The sequence below is a fragment of the Centroberyx gerrardi genome, chromosome 14 (genome assembly GCF_048128805.1).
Source record: "Centroberyx gerrardi isolate f3 chromosome 14, fCenGer3.hap1.cur.20231027, whole genome shotgun sequence".
Lineage (NCBI taxonomy): Eukaryota > Metazoa > Chordata > Actinopteri > Beryciformes > Berycidae > Centroberyx > Centroberyx gerrardi.
Genome location: NC_136010.1, coordinates 29810726 through 29826666, shown reverse-complemented (window position 1 = coordinate 29826666; position 15941 = coordinate 29810726). Strand labels below are relative to the sequence as shown.

At 40.2% G+C, this 15941-nt stretch overlaps 1 protein-coding gene across 1 annotated transcript in view; it reads right to left on the bottom strand.

The window, feature by feature from the left end:
- vps13d (vacuolar protein sorting 13 homolog D) overlaps positions 1-12950 on the bottom strand; it is an 85379-nt gene extending 72429 nt beyond the window's left edge. The window contains exons 1-9 of the mRNA XM_078288112.1: positions 12800-12950; positions 11848-12049; positions 10853-10930; positions 8902-9092; positions 7396-7476; positions 7199-7315; positions 5942-6046; positions 5173-5343; positions 3795-3895 (exon numbers count right to left, since the gene is read on the bottom strand). Coding sequence (XP_078144238.1) covers positions 3795-3895; positions 5173-5343; positions 5942-6046; positions 7199-7315; positions 7396-7476; positions 8902-9092; positions 10853-10930; positions 11848-11944 — 941 coding nt within the window. The 5' untranslated portion in view covers positions 11945-12049; positions 12800-12950. The remainder of the gene's footprint in view (positions 1-3794; positions 3896-5172; positions 5344-5941; positions 6047-7198; positions 7316-7395; positions 7477-8901; positions 9093-10852; positions 10931-11847; positions 12050-12799) is intronic.
- Positions 12951-15941: the final 2991 nt, after the last annotated feature.

Genomic DNA, 15941 nt, shown 5'->3' with positions numbered 1-15941 from the left:
CATGTGTAAATTGATTAATGTGGGGCACTAATACAGTTATAATATTCTTTCTGAGGCTTTCAATTTGGGACTATCACCTATGACCTATCACCCACACCAAAGTGGAAGTTGGCAGAGTGGTTAAGCACAGGGCTTTGGACCACAAGGCTGTGAGTTCAAGTCCCTGATGAACTGTGACCATTTTGAAGTTTCATGAAAAGTAAAGCAACACTAAATCACACAGTGCAGAAAACTCAAGGCAGGTGTTTGACATCAGCTGTCAACGGCAAAATACTTGATTGGCATCACTGATTGGGGTGTGGCCAGACGTTTCATCCCATAGAGAGCAGTGCAGCAACAGTTTTCTGGCCCATGTGACTTACTATTGTTTTATTTGTTAATGGAGAGCACTATAATGTTCTATAAAGTGATTAGCACTGTCAATCTGTCAGTCATAGGCTGCAGTATCACAATACTTCTCCCTTTAGTTAGTTTCTCCTCAGTAAACCTGTAACAGGCGGTTGGCTCAGTAGGTAAGGCATCAGCGTTTCATGTGGAAGGCTGTGGGTTCAAATGCAGGCTTGTCCTTTCCAGACGTTAGTCATCAAGAACAAGCAATAGAATGTTTGGCCATTGTGAATAACTTCAACAATGTGGTTGCAATGAAAAGATTAACTTGACAGAAGTCACGGGCTAACACAAAAGCTGGTGTTAAGCCATAACTAATAGACTGCATGTCCGATCTTCACAACATGTCATTTTTGTGTGTGTCTTTCTACCTTCTGTAATGTTTTGTTTGTCTGTCTTTTCAAATTGTGCTTGGACCCCGCAATTGCCGCTTGCGGCTTTATTTGCTGGTATTTATTTTTCTTCCTTCTTTCTTCTTCTTTCTTCTGTCAAAAACTGCCTTCCTGTGAACGAAAATGCACGAAATATTGCACAGCAGTCCGGTTCGGTCCAAAACAACGTATACTCAAGTTTGGTGCCAATTCTCCCCATGGTGGCGCTATAGCAACCGTCTAAATTTCAAAACTTTGAAAATTCATTAAAAATTAGCTGTACTTGCTACGGCTTTGCAACTTTCACCAAAATGTACGCCCAAGTGATAAGAAACTTTCATATGCTGCAAGCTAGTGCAAATTATGAAGTCCATCACTCTGATTTTTTCAAAAACTGTAAAACTAATTAAACCTAACTACTCTCACATTGTTTGTTCAATTTGCACCAAACTTGGTACACAGCATCTTGAGACTGTCACTGATAAACCAGCCCCAGCCCCCCACATCCACCGATCACAGTGGAGGAAAAGAAGGTGGTGTCCATCCTGTCCCGGGTTAACCCACGCAAAGCATCTGGGCCAGACAGGCTCAAAGGCAGGGTGCTCAGGGAAATGTGCTGCTCAGCTGGGAGGTGTCATCACTCAGCTATTCCAGCGGCTCCTAGACTCCAGCTGTGTCCCGCAGGTGTGGAAGGAGTACATCATCATACCTGTGCCCAAGAACTCTCATGCCACGACCATGAATGACTTTAGACCAGTAGCAATCACATCTGTGCTGTGTAAGTGCATGGAGAGGGTGTTGTGTGGCCACCTCACCAACATGGTGGGAGACAGTCTGGACCCACTCCAGTTTGCCTATAAGGCAAAGTGTGGAGTGCAGGATGCCTGTCTGACCCTCCTGGACACTGTGTGCAGACATTTTGACTCCCCACACTCCTACACAAGGATTTTATTTATGGACCTCTCTCGCTTTTAACACAGTACACACACACCCCCTGTGTAACCGCCTCCTGGGACTACAGGTCAACCCAACTCTGGTTTTATGGATTAAGGGCTTCCTGCAGGACAGGCCCCAGCACGTGGTGGTCAATGGTTTTAAATCCAGCAACTTGATTTTAAATACTGGGGTGCCCCAGGGCTGCATTTTATCTCCCATCCTCTTCTCCATCTACACAAACGAAATAACCTGCACCGGCAATGGCATAACACTTTTCAAATACGCAGATGACATGGCCCTGGTGGCCCACCTGAGAGACGAGGACTCTCTGTCCACATACCGGCAGTGTGTGGACACCCTGACTTCATGGATCAAGGAGAGCTCCTTGGAGCTGAACATCTCCAAGACCAAGGAGCTGTGCTGTGGGGGGAGGCAAACATCTGGTCCCCCTCATCCCCTTTCGGAACCCCTGAGGCTGAAAGGGCAGGTGGTGGAGCAGGTCGGGGCTTTCAAATACCTGGGCACGGAGATAGACAGCCTCCTGTCTTTCTCCCAACATACTGACTCAGTGTACAAGAAGGCCCAGCAGCGCCTGTTCCTGCTGAGGAAGCTCCGGAGTTTTAATGTCAGGAAAGACATTTTAACAGCCATCTACAAATCACTCATTGAATCTGTTCTCACCTTCAACATCCTGGTGTAACTCCCTCTCCGTAAAAAACAAATCCAAACTTTCCAGGATCATCAAGCAAGCAAGTAAAATAACCGGCACCCTCCAGCCCCAACTATCAGAACTCTACACCCAGTCAGTCAGAAGAAAAGCCACTCTCTTAACACAAGACCATTCTCATCCCCTCCACAAAGCATTTCAAATACTCCCATCAGGCCACCGTTACAAAGTCCCCCTGGCCAAAAAGAACATTTACAAGAACTCTTTCATCTCAATAGCCATCAGTATTTTAAACAAACAATGAAACACATAAACACAGTCATATTAGCACATTGACACATGCACTTTTTCTTACTTTTACCTCCAATCTGATGTATGTTTTTAACCCTTATGTCTGTTTATTTGTTTTTATGCAGTATGTCTTTTATGTCTTTTTTCCTCTTTTATGAGCCACGTCAAAGACAATTTTCTGTCATGCTCTGTGATAGACAATAAAGTTTCTGAATCTGAATCTTTGTTTTGTTTCCCCACTATGGCACACCAAAGTGGAAGTTGGCAGAGTGGTCCACAAGGCTGTGAGTTCAAGTCCCTGATGAACTGTAGCCATTTTGAAGTTTCATGAAAAGTAAATCAACACTAAATCATACGTGCAGAAAACTCAAAGCAGGTGTTTGACATCTTCTGTTAATGGCAAAATACCTGATGATTTGGTATCACTGATTGGGGTGTGGCCAGATGTTTCAACCCATAGAGATCACTGCAGATCAGTGGACCATGTGATTTAGTATTGATTTATTTGTTAATGGAGAGCACTACAAAGTTCTATAGTTCTAAGTTCTTCCTTTTCTCTTCCGTAAACTACTAAATGGCTAGATTGAGCCCGGTCGCCGTATTGCTGCTTGCAGCTATAATTTTGATTGTTTTGCAAAATATTGTAATTATTAATCACAATTATTTACCTCGATTTTAGGAACTTTTTTTTTTTTTTTTACCATTTTCAATCTTTTCTGTCAGTCTTTCTATATTAGTGCAGTGTTATTTTCTCACAGCAAGACAAATAAGCACATACAAGGAATTTGACTTGGTGGGTTGCTCCCGTGGGTCACATTAAATGTAAAACAACACAAATTATAAAAAGTAGTATATAAAAAAATTGAAGTAAAAAAGAAGAAAGTAGTATGAAAGTATGAGTAGTTTATAAAAGAAATGAAAAATCTCTTTCTCTTTCTCTCTCACAGTATGCACAGGGTTCTATTGGAACCCGACTGATTTCACTGATATGGGAATAGGTCATAGGGGAAAAGAGAAAAAAGAAAAACATAAATATATGCAGATGTAGAAATTATTGCACTGGGTACAACCAGAAAGTCTCTCAAACAACATGAGAACATTTTCTGTCTTACAGTAGTCCTTACTGATAAGTCTGAACTTACTTCCCAGTAATAGGGACTTTGGGCCTCCACTTTCGGTAGAGCATCTCTCTCTCCCGGCGGTCCAGCTCTTTGAGGAAAGCCATGATCTGTTGGTACTGGATCTAAGAGGATATAAGCAGGACAGACATGGTCAGACAAAGTCACTTGTTCTGCCTGAACGCTCCTGTTACATTGTGTAACACCTACTAATCAGTAGGCTTTTGCCAGTTTACGAAACATAAAAAGTGGTTTAGAAGGCAAATATTTTCTCCAACGTCAGTATACTCAAATTGTTATGATATACTTGATCCTTTGCTGTAGTGAGTAGGCACTGGAAAAATACTATCCAGGAAGAGGTGATGGTAAAATGAAGGGATTCATTGACATCATCGATTATATACATTTTTAGAAATTTGCCAATTTTGTATTTTCATAATCGATTGTTTCGTTTTGAATATGGTTGCTGCAAACCCAAACCCTGAGTCTATCTATGAGGATTCCAAAAACCTAAGGACCAGAGTGCCCAAATTCAATATACTCAACAAAAACCAAACAGCATATGATTTTTTTTCTGGAAAGAAGTGAGAGACTCGTTTTTATATATTGGGTTAGGGTTAGGATTTCCTTCAACCGGATTTCAGTGTTACACTTGTTCAATCTGAAAGGCTTAATAACAAAAGAAAGCGATTCACTTAAAAACAATTCAGCAGAATGACTAGTTTTTATTATATATTGTCAGAATCTGCTTTGTTCATGTTCGTTTATGTGCTAGAAGTGTGATTTTCAGACCTGTTTCGCCATACAATGGTAGTGAATGGAGAGAGAACAAGCACAGATCCTGTACAGACCTACGGCGTGTGTGTTCAATTCTATGCACTGAAGCACTGTGACATGGTTAAATTACCTAATTCCACTAACGTTACTTAAATACCACAAGATGACGTCACCTACCGTTAAAGTTTGTAGGGGAGCGAAGACGAGTTACTGTCTGCAAATCCCCGCTACAAACTGTGGAATGTTAAGTTTCATTTTTGTTTTCACACCGGGAGACTCTGTGGATTGAGTTCAATGCTGCTGGTCTGCTGTCTGTACATCTCCAAACTGCAGACATGATGTGATGCGACATCAGGTGCATTAGAGATCGATTAAGATCCATCACTGACCAACTTTTGATTTTGTGCCTCTGTATGGGAAACACTACATCTCACAGTCCAAAACGCCCTCTAGAGACCATCTGACAAAGCGCATCATCTCACTAAGTGTTAGGCTACCTGACTGACTGACTGACTGACTGACTGACTGACTTGAATTTGCCTCGTGATGCCTCAGAAATATTACCTGTAAACAGAATTACCATCCTTACCATCCTGGCACAAAGTTATTAAGTGGTAGTACAAACCTGTGACAGGCGTAAGGACATGGGTTCCAACTGAACTTGGCCTTCGATTCGTGGGGTGTGGCGGGACCTCAGAGGCTCCTTGGAGGCGTTTCTTCTCAGCAATACCGAGGCACACACTGGCTCAAAGATGTACTGATGCTCGCGGCTCTGCATACACTTGGTCATTGCATCCTGTACATGCACGAAACAGTGAAAGATGAATCTAGCACTGACATGTGACGTTCTTTCTTGTATTGGAGAGAACCTCACCCCATATTCCATTACTAATTAACTTCACTCAAGACCTGATATGACCACAAGTAGCAGTGGATGATTCAGAAGTCCTGAACGAGTTTCTACAATGCAACGCCAATGAAACAGACCACATTGCGTACAGCTAAGATGGAGTTTGGCGGGACGTTCTGTCCAATTCAAAAGGGAATGTCACCTATTAAGGCTAGGAATCCAAATGTTTAGCATGTTTGCTATTGGTCCTGGACCCCAGGAAGACTAGTGGTCGCATCAGCTAAAGGGGATCCTAATAAAGAATAAAGAATACTGGTTATGATTTAGATCTTTTTGTTGTGACTCTCAGCACCTGGGATTCCCTTAAGTGTACAAAATCCCAAAAGCTAGTAGGGTCTGTGTTTTGGTGTCTGTGTTTTGGTTTTCATGCAGGACCAGTCAATTTTCTTGGTCATGTATAATTAAGCCTAATCCTTGTCTAATCAGAAAATTGCTATGCTTTATTATTCCATATGGTTTGTAATTGTTGATGTTCTTGTCTGACCTGGATCTGATTTGCAGGGAGGTTTCCCAGCATGTCACACTCTGTGTCCCAGTAAACACTGAAGTCTTTGATCTCCAGCTGCTTCTGTCGGAGGAGCTTCTGGACCTGCCGTCAGGACAAAATCCATTCTGTTAGCTTCCATACATAGAGCAGATAGACTTAAAGTGCAAAGAGTCCTAGCAGTCCTGAATAGGGCCAGCTGAGGAAGCCAACAGAGCAGGCTTCCAGTGGATTTTTGGGAGGGATTGGACTTGATTTGACTGTCCTACACCATAGGAATAACATTTATCAATTCTTAAATTTCCTTTCGATTAAAACAGTCAAAATGATGCAACTGTGGCCAAAACAACTGGCTGCATTGGAGTCGCGTGCAAGGTTGTGCACCACTTGAAATTTGAAACAAGATGGCACTGCAGTGCCTGTGTCCAGGATTGGCTGACAGGAGGAACTGGAACTACTGCTGTACAGCCTTCACCACATTTAGAACAGATTACTTTTTATGAAATGGTAGATTAATGTGGCCAAATACTTATGGTTGGGTTAGAAATGTACATAAAAAAGGACATATTTCTTTCACTTTCCATCTGAATTGGGTAAAAATTACATTCAAAATCAAGCTGACTGTACTTCAAACTCAGTCGTGCTATTTCACATCGAAAGTTTTCAGACTTTTTTTCCAGGAACCAAAACATCAACCAATGTTCACTGTCTGAAAGACAGTGAAGCTCACTGTATGGTAAGTAGCAAATGTTACTGGTCAAATAGCCTTCAGAGTAGCCAATTACTTTGAAATGCAACTTCAAGAGATGCTACTCAAGAGGTACCATGCCTCCACAAATATATCAGCTGAGCCCTAAACTATGACCAATAAATTATCAATAAAGAAGTAATGCTTTATATGATAACGCTGTCAGTGAAAAAAAAATTTGTCAACTTGAGTAAAATGGACCTACATTTTGAGTTACAATTAGATGGAAGAGTTGCAAAAAACTGATTTTTCTTATAATCTATTAGATTATACAGGCATAGATACATTAATGATTTTCACAAAAAATAAGGGAATTTAATGCAGTGCCTGCTCTCATGAATATCACTCATCTTTCAACTTTCTTAATACCCAAAAAGCAAAAACGAAGAACAAGAAAAAGCAAACATGAAACACAAAGGTAACTTCATTCTTATGAGGATCAAATATTTCAAAATCTGGATTATGAATTGCAGCAACAAATAACTCACTTGGGCAGCGGGGAAACTTACCGGTTCTTTGGAGGAGTTTTGAGCGGATACATTGTTGATGCAAACCCCAAAGGAAAATGGCTTCTCTGGGTTGGAGAAGTCATCCTCGAATCGTAAGTGCACATCTTGGATTTTCAGCTAGAAATAAGCCAGGCAATCAAAGTTCAGTCTGTTGCTAAACAAGTGTACGTGTGCAACAGTGTGTTCCTGTTCCTTACCTCAATGTTTTCAACGATCCTGGTGACCACCGAGGCAGTGACAGAGTACCAGTAGGACTCTCCTCTCTGTTCACACTCGCTCTGGGGGAGGCATAGCGAACAGATATCAGCACACTGTCCAGTAGGCAGCATTTTAGACTCATAAACAAAATTATTTTTTTTGCTAGACCTACAACAAGTCATTTGATATGGCTGAAAATACTCTTAGATTAAAGTTGACAGTGTAGTCTTGAATCTTATAGTCCATATTCGTGTGTAATTAAGATCTATGCTATCACAGAATGTCTGGTCAAATTTTTATATCCCGGCAGGGACTTAAAGGGGCAATACATAAGATTTTTAGTGCCCCATAGCACAAAATTATCACAATATACACAGTCCATCAAAAGTTTGGGGACACCACATTTTTCTTCATTTTTAATATTTTCCACATTTTAGAATAATAGTAAAGACATCAAAACTATGAAATAACACAAATGGAATTATGCAGCGACCTAAAAAGTGTTAAACATATCAAAACGATCTTATATTTTCGATTCTTTAAAGTAGCCGCTCTTTGCCTTGATGGAAAGGCAAAGGCTTTGGAAAGAAATTCATACATAGGCATCAACTTCACTATTTATATTTGTCTAAGAAACTAATTTCAAGCATTTAAGCATAAGCCTTTAGATCAAAATGGCTTTAAGATAATTAAAAACATAGTACATTAAATTAGGTGTGTCCAAATTTTTGACAGGCAGTGTATCTATGGAGGGTTGATAGGATTGTTGATCAGTACCAATGACTCAACGGTGCTGAGATTTTCTTTCTGGCCCATACCGATGCTTTGGAACAAAAACTCAACTGCTCAATGATGCAGGACAATGCTACGAGTGAGTGACTGGTCCATTAGCCCATGTTGTCTCCCTCATAATATTCACCATAATCTGTTTATCTGAAGGTTTCAAAAAAGCCGAATTTAAGACTTTTCAAGACCTTTTTAAATGCTGAATTTAAGATGAATTTAAAAAACAAATTAAATAAACAAAAAGCTATAAATGGGCAAAATAACAATAAGAACACAAGGAAATAAATTGATAAGGGACATGAAGTCCAACTGTGTTTAGTAAAGAAGACAGGATATATTTTGTACGGCTAAACCTGATCTGTATTAATGTAAGAGTGGACATGCAGCACAAAGAAACCTGTCATTGTGTAGTGAAAAAATAGGACCTGTAGTTAGTGGATTTAAGACATTTTAATACTTTTTTAAAGCCTTAAATTTAGCTAATTTATTTTAAGACTTTTTTCAGACTTTTTGAGGACCCTGAAACACCCTGATTACGCAACAGCCCTATGCAAAACCAGAACCACTTGTACACAGTGAGAGAGAAAGACATTGAAGCAAGTAGCAGGGTTCACTTAGAAAACCAAAACAAAACACACAGTATCATTTTCAATAGTTCTTCCAAAAATTCAGAAAATAGCGCAGGCACAATTTCTAATCTCCACCACTCATCCACCTACTTTCCATTTGTCCTCAAGTGCCTTGAGGAGGCGTTGCTTGCGCTCTCTCTCTTCCTCCCTCTCCTTCTGCTCATCGTACTCCTGAAGCCGGGCGGGGCCGATGATCAGGTTGAGCTGGGACATGGAGATGACCCATGGGTCACTGTGAGGCCGGTAAAATGGGATCTGGAGCGTGATCTTTCCAATGAAGCCTAATGAAAGACAACATGATGCATGGATCAGATCAAACAAGGTCAAACAAAATCAAAATGGCTACACAGATAACGGAACCCCTTGCCTACAAATCATGTTGCATGTTGGAGAAGAATCTTCATCATTATATTCAAACCACGCAAATGCTGAGCATCACCATCTTGTTTTTCCACCCTCAGTTTGTTTTTTAACTGCTGGAAAAATACAGAAAAAGCTTTGTCCATATGTATCACAATTTATATTGCATTATATGATTTGTCAATATCATGCATCCCTAAAAGGGATAAGATCACATCAACAGGAAACTATAGAATTCACCCTCCCTCTCATCCAAACTCTCACTCTCATTTTATTGACCAAATATTGAAAAATCAATATTTTTTGGGCATAAATATGATATCTTCTTCCTCAACACCCTGATGAAGACCTGTGTGGGCTGCAACACGTAGGTTGTTTACTTCAATAAATGGCTGTTTTATGTGCAAGTCAAAGTGCTTGGTATCCTTCTTTTGAAAAGATTTATGCGTTTCTTCCCCCAAATTTCAATCAAAACACAAAATGAGGATGTGTTGGCTCTACTGTTTATCTTTGACAAGTATACTTTGCAAAATTTGGCCGTGCTCTCACCTCTCCTAAACACCAAACGTAATTTCTTTCATTTTCACTCAGTGCCAGCCACCAAACGTGAAAAATTGCCTTGAGTAACAGCTCCCTCTGGTGCACAATATAGTACCTTTCACCAAAAATAATGCCTACTCGTAATATAGAGAATGAGAGATGACATGATGACAACTCAAGTGAAGAGATGAGGTGAGGAAGATGAGGCATTCCCTACCAAACAGAGCAAGTTCTATTAGCAACGTATGACTGGAACAAAGGGCAACATCAGTGATGCCAACCCAGTTTTAAAGATGTTCTATTAAAATAGCATGGTCAGTAGCTGTGCTAAGATCTAAAAGAATCAAAATAGAGCAGTCGCCAGCATCAGCAGCAAGGAGAAGGTAATTAGTAACTTTAACTAGGGCAGTTTCTGTGCTGTGAAGAGCTCTAACACCGGACTGACATTTACTAAAGATGTTGATGATGAATTCTCATTCTCAAAGGGGAGAACGAGGTCTAAAATGAAATCCATCTTGGACAATTCCTCCCTCCCCCTCTATGGTGAGATGATGCAGCTATAGAGCAACTTCAGCCGCTGGTTCATTGTCCAGAGGTGAACTAAGGAGCGCGATTCATTCATGCTGCCACAGCTGCCCCAGCCTCAGCCAAATAAGAGGGTGCTGAAGCCTGGTTGTACTGCACCTGACTGCTTTCATTATCATTGTGTTTGCTTGACGTGATTACAAGCATGCATGATAAAGTATGCTGTTCCCACGTCTTTACATTAGAGCACATGTCACTAAACAAGAAAATCCTGATTCACTTCGTTAGCATTCCCTGGATAGACCAAAAGGCCGTCAAGCTGCCTGCAGCACAGGTACATGGTGACAAAGTGTCAGTAGAAAAACACTAAGCTGAGATTCGATTTTCTATCCTTGTATCCAAATCACTTATTCAGCTCACTCATCCAAATAACTCAAATGTGGTGCAGAAGAGCAGAAGTCAAAGTAATTTGGCTGATAATATAATAAAAATGACTGTAGAATTTTGGAATCCACTCTGCCACTTTGACCAACAGATGAGAAAATTAGCGTCCTAACCCAAATGTCAAGGAATAGATGTTAATATAACCCTGTTTTCAAGAGGGTCTCCTCCTCACCTGCTTTGACTTCAAATGGCAGATCAAACTCTCTGAGGGCATCCTTCCTCAGAGGGAGATTCTCCAGCTCCACCGCACCTGAGGAAGAACAAGAGGTATTCACAAAACATTCACTAGTTTGACCATGCTTGCGTTGGCTCACTTTCCCACTGGTGTAATGCAATGAGTGTGTGCAATTTTTAATATGCGTTTATAATGTAAATTGTAAATCGAAATTGGAGGTAAACATTTGAATTGCTACATTGTGTTTGAATAATAGCTTACATCCCATTTAAGGTCTTATTTAGGGTAAGCTGTTTATATGTGTCTTCTATCTGAAAATGACCGTGGAAACTGAAGTAACAATGAAAACCAAAGTGATAGCATATTGTAATAATAAAGGCACCAAATGTAGACTGTGGCTTCTTATATTTCTTCTACCTTCTTCAGAATTTATTCAAAACAAACTGCTTCCAGGGAAAGAAGGACCCCAACATAGGTGTTTAGAACAGCAAATGCAAAAGCTTTCATGAACTGGGTATTGGTTGATTCACTACTGTATGGTATCATTCTGCAATAGAGAGCAGCAGCAAAACTGACATTTATTTCTGTGAAAAATTTGCAGATGATTACTTAAATATGCTGGCCAGTGATGATATATGACCATATCTGGGTATCAACATGATCTCAAAAAGTTGAGTATCTAGATCAGTAACAATACAGTATAGACCTTTTTCACAGCAGCCATTTTGACATGTCATAGCAGGGTAAACACAGGTGCAACTAATAACATTAATGATGGTTCCATTCCATTTAGGTGTTCCAGTGCCATTCCAATGAGCCAGCATGCACAATACCAGGGCCCTGGCACTGGAACATGTCAAAATGGTTGCTGTGAAAAAGGTCTATTGGGGTATGATGTGTGATCACACACTCAAGGCCCTGTGTCATCCACAGGAATCATCATACAACTTGAGCAACGACAATGGCATGCACACATGTCCATGTGTATTCACCTTTAAGGAGGGCGATGGAGAGCTGGTCTGTATTTAGATTGCTGACATATTTTCCCAGGTATGTGTTGAGTACCCAGGCAACAAGGCCCTCCAACATCCTGAGGGCTCAGGGATGGGGAGTGGGGCTCCGCTGTAAAGGTGTGGGAGGAAATACTGGCCTCTTGGTTGTAGTCTTCACTCGGGGGGGGGGAGGAGGCAATGTCTAATATAGACAGGACACACAAAAAGTCAACAAAAAACATAATATTACACCGGCCTGTGTGTGTTTTGACAGGGTGACTTCAAAAAGAGAATTAGTAGCTAAACTGGTCAAGTCTGTCCTCATTCGCCCCGATATGTGACACGCCAAACTCCATTCTAATATTCGTCAGTTTAATGTTGCCTTGCTCATGAATTAAGACCTACGAATGTGTAGCTAAATTCGCAGCAGTAAGTCCTCAAGTAACACTTGAATTAAAAAAAATCCCAACTTTTAGAATTGCTTTCCGCTGCTTGTTACCGCCCTCCGTGTTTTGGTGGAAGACGGTTGTGGTAATAACCTCGTAAAAGCTCTTAATTCAAGGTCTACCTGGTTGTGCCTTTGCCAGTTAACAAGGCCACGTTATATTACCACTTTTTATGGAGTTCGGTTATCTCTTCATTGGTATGCTTGCTGTTCGGAGCTAGACAGCTAGTTAGCCACACTTTGCTGCCAGACGACAGAGCTGAACTTTAACGTCGACTACTCACGTCAGCTAACATTACAGTTAGTTCCAGCATTAAATGAATGTAGCGGTGGACAGTCACGGCTTAGTGGCTACCTTAACTTAACCAGCGTTGGCTGTGTGACAATAACGTTAAGACACTCAACAGAAATTAGCTGCTAGCAAACCAGCATCAGAACTTTAACTGGCATTAGCTACCCGTATTAACTTAATGTTAACGTCATTTACCCACAGTGTTACTGACTCACCGCCAGGTAGGACGACAGTTGGAGCTCCTCATCGACCCAGACTTGCTGAGTCCATGTTGAAGCTAGCCTAATTCCACTGTCAGTGGGTGCTCATGCCTTTTCAAAACCACACAGAACAGGAATGCAGTGACAGCTAGTTCAATCCCAGAAGGATCTGCCTAGCCTCAGTCGTCAGACAGTGATCCAGCCCTTGAACTAACAAGTTACTCTAAACAAGAACAAACTGAAAAACACAAACAAGCGCTGAAAAACACAACAGCAGACAGTGCACAGTAGGGCTGTGGAGACGCAGGACAAGGTTGTGATCCTAGCTAGCTAGCCACTTAGCTAAAGCTAGCTAGCTCGCGAAGGTTGTTAGGTGCCCAAGCCAAAAATAGACAACTGGCACTAAACTGGCAGACGCATAGGCAGCACTGTGAGAGCTAGTTTTCATAGAAAACACAGTAAACCTTCCACGATAAAGGTATGATTATTGGATTCCCAGACTCCAGAATTCTATGTCGCTGTAGCGTAAATAAACATACTTCCTCATAGTACTGAACTTCCAACAGATACTTCCTGTCACGTGACGAAAACAAACCATTCCTCTCATGCTGTATTCATGTCAAATGGGAAAAACTGCAGGAATGACTTTGCATTTAAAAGTGCATTGGAGTGTTCAAGCCTTCAAAGCCGTTTTAAGTCAAGATGCCACGGTTGAAGCTGGGTCACTTTGATCAGTTGTTTCATACTTAACACATCTGCACGTATTTACCATTATTTACCATAAGTACGAGCTGCCAAGTGGGAAAAACTGTTCACGTCAGCCTCCTAGTGGTAGGATTTATAGATAACAAAATTAAAATTAGTCGTTATATTCACAGAAGTACCATCGACTTATGCAAAGTAATGTGTGTTGCAGTTCGTTTATGGTTCATTTAAATTAAAATATGGAAATCATTTAGGATGTGGGCGTTCCAGCGAGTTATAGGCCTAGACGCGAAAGATGTCATTCCTACTTTCGCTTCTATCTCAAGAATGCGCCATTAACGACAGGTACTGAAGGTCAGAATTCAGAAAGCCAGAGAAATCAGAGTCCATTGCCAAACCCCAAGTTCCCAAGCCTGAAAGCCGAGGTGAACAGTATTTACTAGACGTATTTACCACATTGAAGGTGAGGTGAACGGTATTTTGTAGTAGGAAACTCGTGTATACTATCTTTCCCAGGTGACCTGAATGCAGCATGTTTAGCAAAATTAGGCTACTACTTTTTTTTAGGTATAGCCTATGCCTATATGGTACGTTAGTGTAATCCTTAGAAATAAAGTGTCTCAACTCTCATTGCGTTGCATTTTATACACTGGTTTTTTTTTTTTTTTTCAATTCTACTGTTTTAATATGCACACTCAGCTGAAGTCTGCATCCATAGCAAATAACCTAATGTAGCCTTCATAGGGAAAAAAACAAAATCATCTTTGTAATAAAAGCAACACAACCAAATCAGTGTCTGTGTATTTCTAAAATACAATATATAGCCTATAGGGGAAACGGAGGCGTAGCCATCATTTCATCATCGAAAACATTAGGACGTCACCAAACGTGCTTGACTAAGCAAACGGCAAAAAGAACTGTGCAATTAAATGATAAAAGTAGCGAACTATAAGGTATTTAAAACAACTGGATTACTGTAGAAAGAAAACATTTTTTACGGTGATGGCCTATGCAGTAAATTCAATTTCTTTACTTTCGAAAAATTCATGACATTATTTGAATAAATGCAGTGAATACAAAACTACATTGGAGTCCATTCGAATCGTAACAATGTCAAATCAATGAAATATTAACTTTATCATTAACATGCCTTTAATAAAGTGACTAATTTTAAAACCGCATGAATGTAATACATTAGCAACATGACCGTTTCAAAGGCTTTTCCTTCAAGTAAACTCCATCTACCAGTAGGCTAAGTAATTTGTCCCACACTGGGACATTTACTGGGCCATTTGGTTTTAGGACACATTATTACCATCATGTTTTGTTTATGTTTTTGATTTGCTTTGGGATTTTCTGTTTTGTCTTTTTTAATGTTACTTAGGTAGAGGCCATGTCTCTCTCTCTCTCTCTCTCTCTCTCTCTCTCTCTCTCTCTCACCCCGCACTACATATTGTTGATTTTTTTCCCATGTGTTCTCTTTCTTGTTTTTAAACTGTGCAAAATAAAAACTGAAAACGGAAACGGAAACGGAATGAACTTTTCCCTACATCTTGGTTTCCCCACACCTTGCCCACCTTTTGCTATGTCCCATAGAGTCAAGACACTGGCAGCACTACGGGCATTTCTACCTCCATTGGCGGTAGTAAAAAAAAATGCAGTGACCGTCTCCTCCGCAGAGAGGCGCAGTTGTACTGAGACTGACTGGAGCTCACTGTCACATCTAATGCACATACTGCTGTACAGGGCTGGGGACTGTGGTAACACCAGCCTATCCTACAAGCTTTACTGAACATTTACTGAAGTAAAGGTAAGATTACCAGTAAAATATACACTACCAGTCAAAAGTTTGGACACACCTGATTGAGTGTACTATGTTTTTCATCATCTTAAAGTCATTTTGATCTAAAGGCTTATGCTTAAATGCTTAAAATATGTTTCTTAGACAAATATAAATAGTGAAGTTCATGCCTATGTATGAATTTCTTTCCAAAGCCTTTGCCTTTCCATCAAGGCAAAGGGCGGCTGCTTTAAAGAATCTAAAATATAAGATAGTTTTGATATGTTTTAGGCCTACACGTTTTTGATCACTGCATAATTCCATTTGTGTTATTTCATAGATTTGATGTCTTTACTATTATTCTAAAATGTGGAAAATAGCAAAAATAAAAATGTGGTGTGTGAAAACCTTTGCCTGGTAGTTTATAAAAGTAAATATGTAAAATATATTGATGTAAAACTAAAAAAGTAGGTCATTTTAGATGTATTCTGAGTTACTTTTTGACAAGGGAGAGCATTGTTGGCCTATACCTGTGATCTTTAGCATGCAATGCAAATAGGACAAGATGACATAGAGTTTGAACTCCTTTTAATGAAAAAAAACAAAACAAAAACAAATACAATATAGCAATAAAATCATAAACAAAGTAAAACAGTTTAAAAAGTAACATGT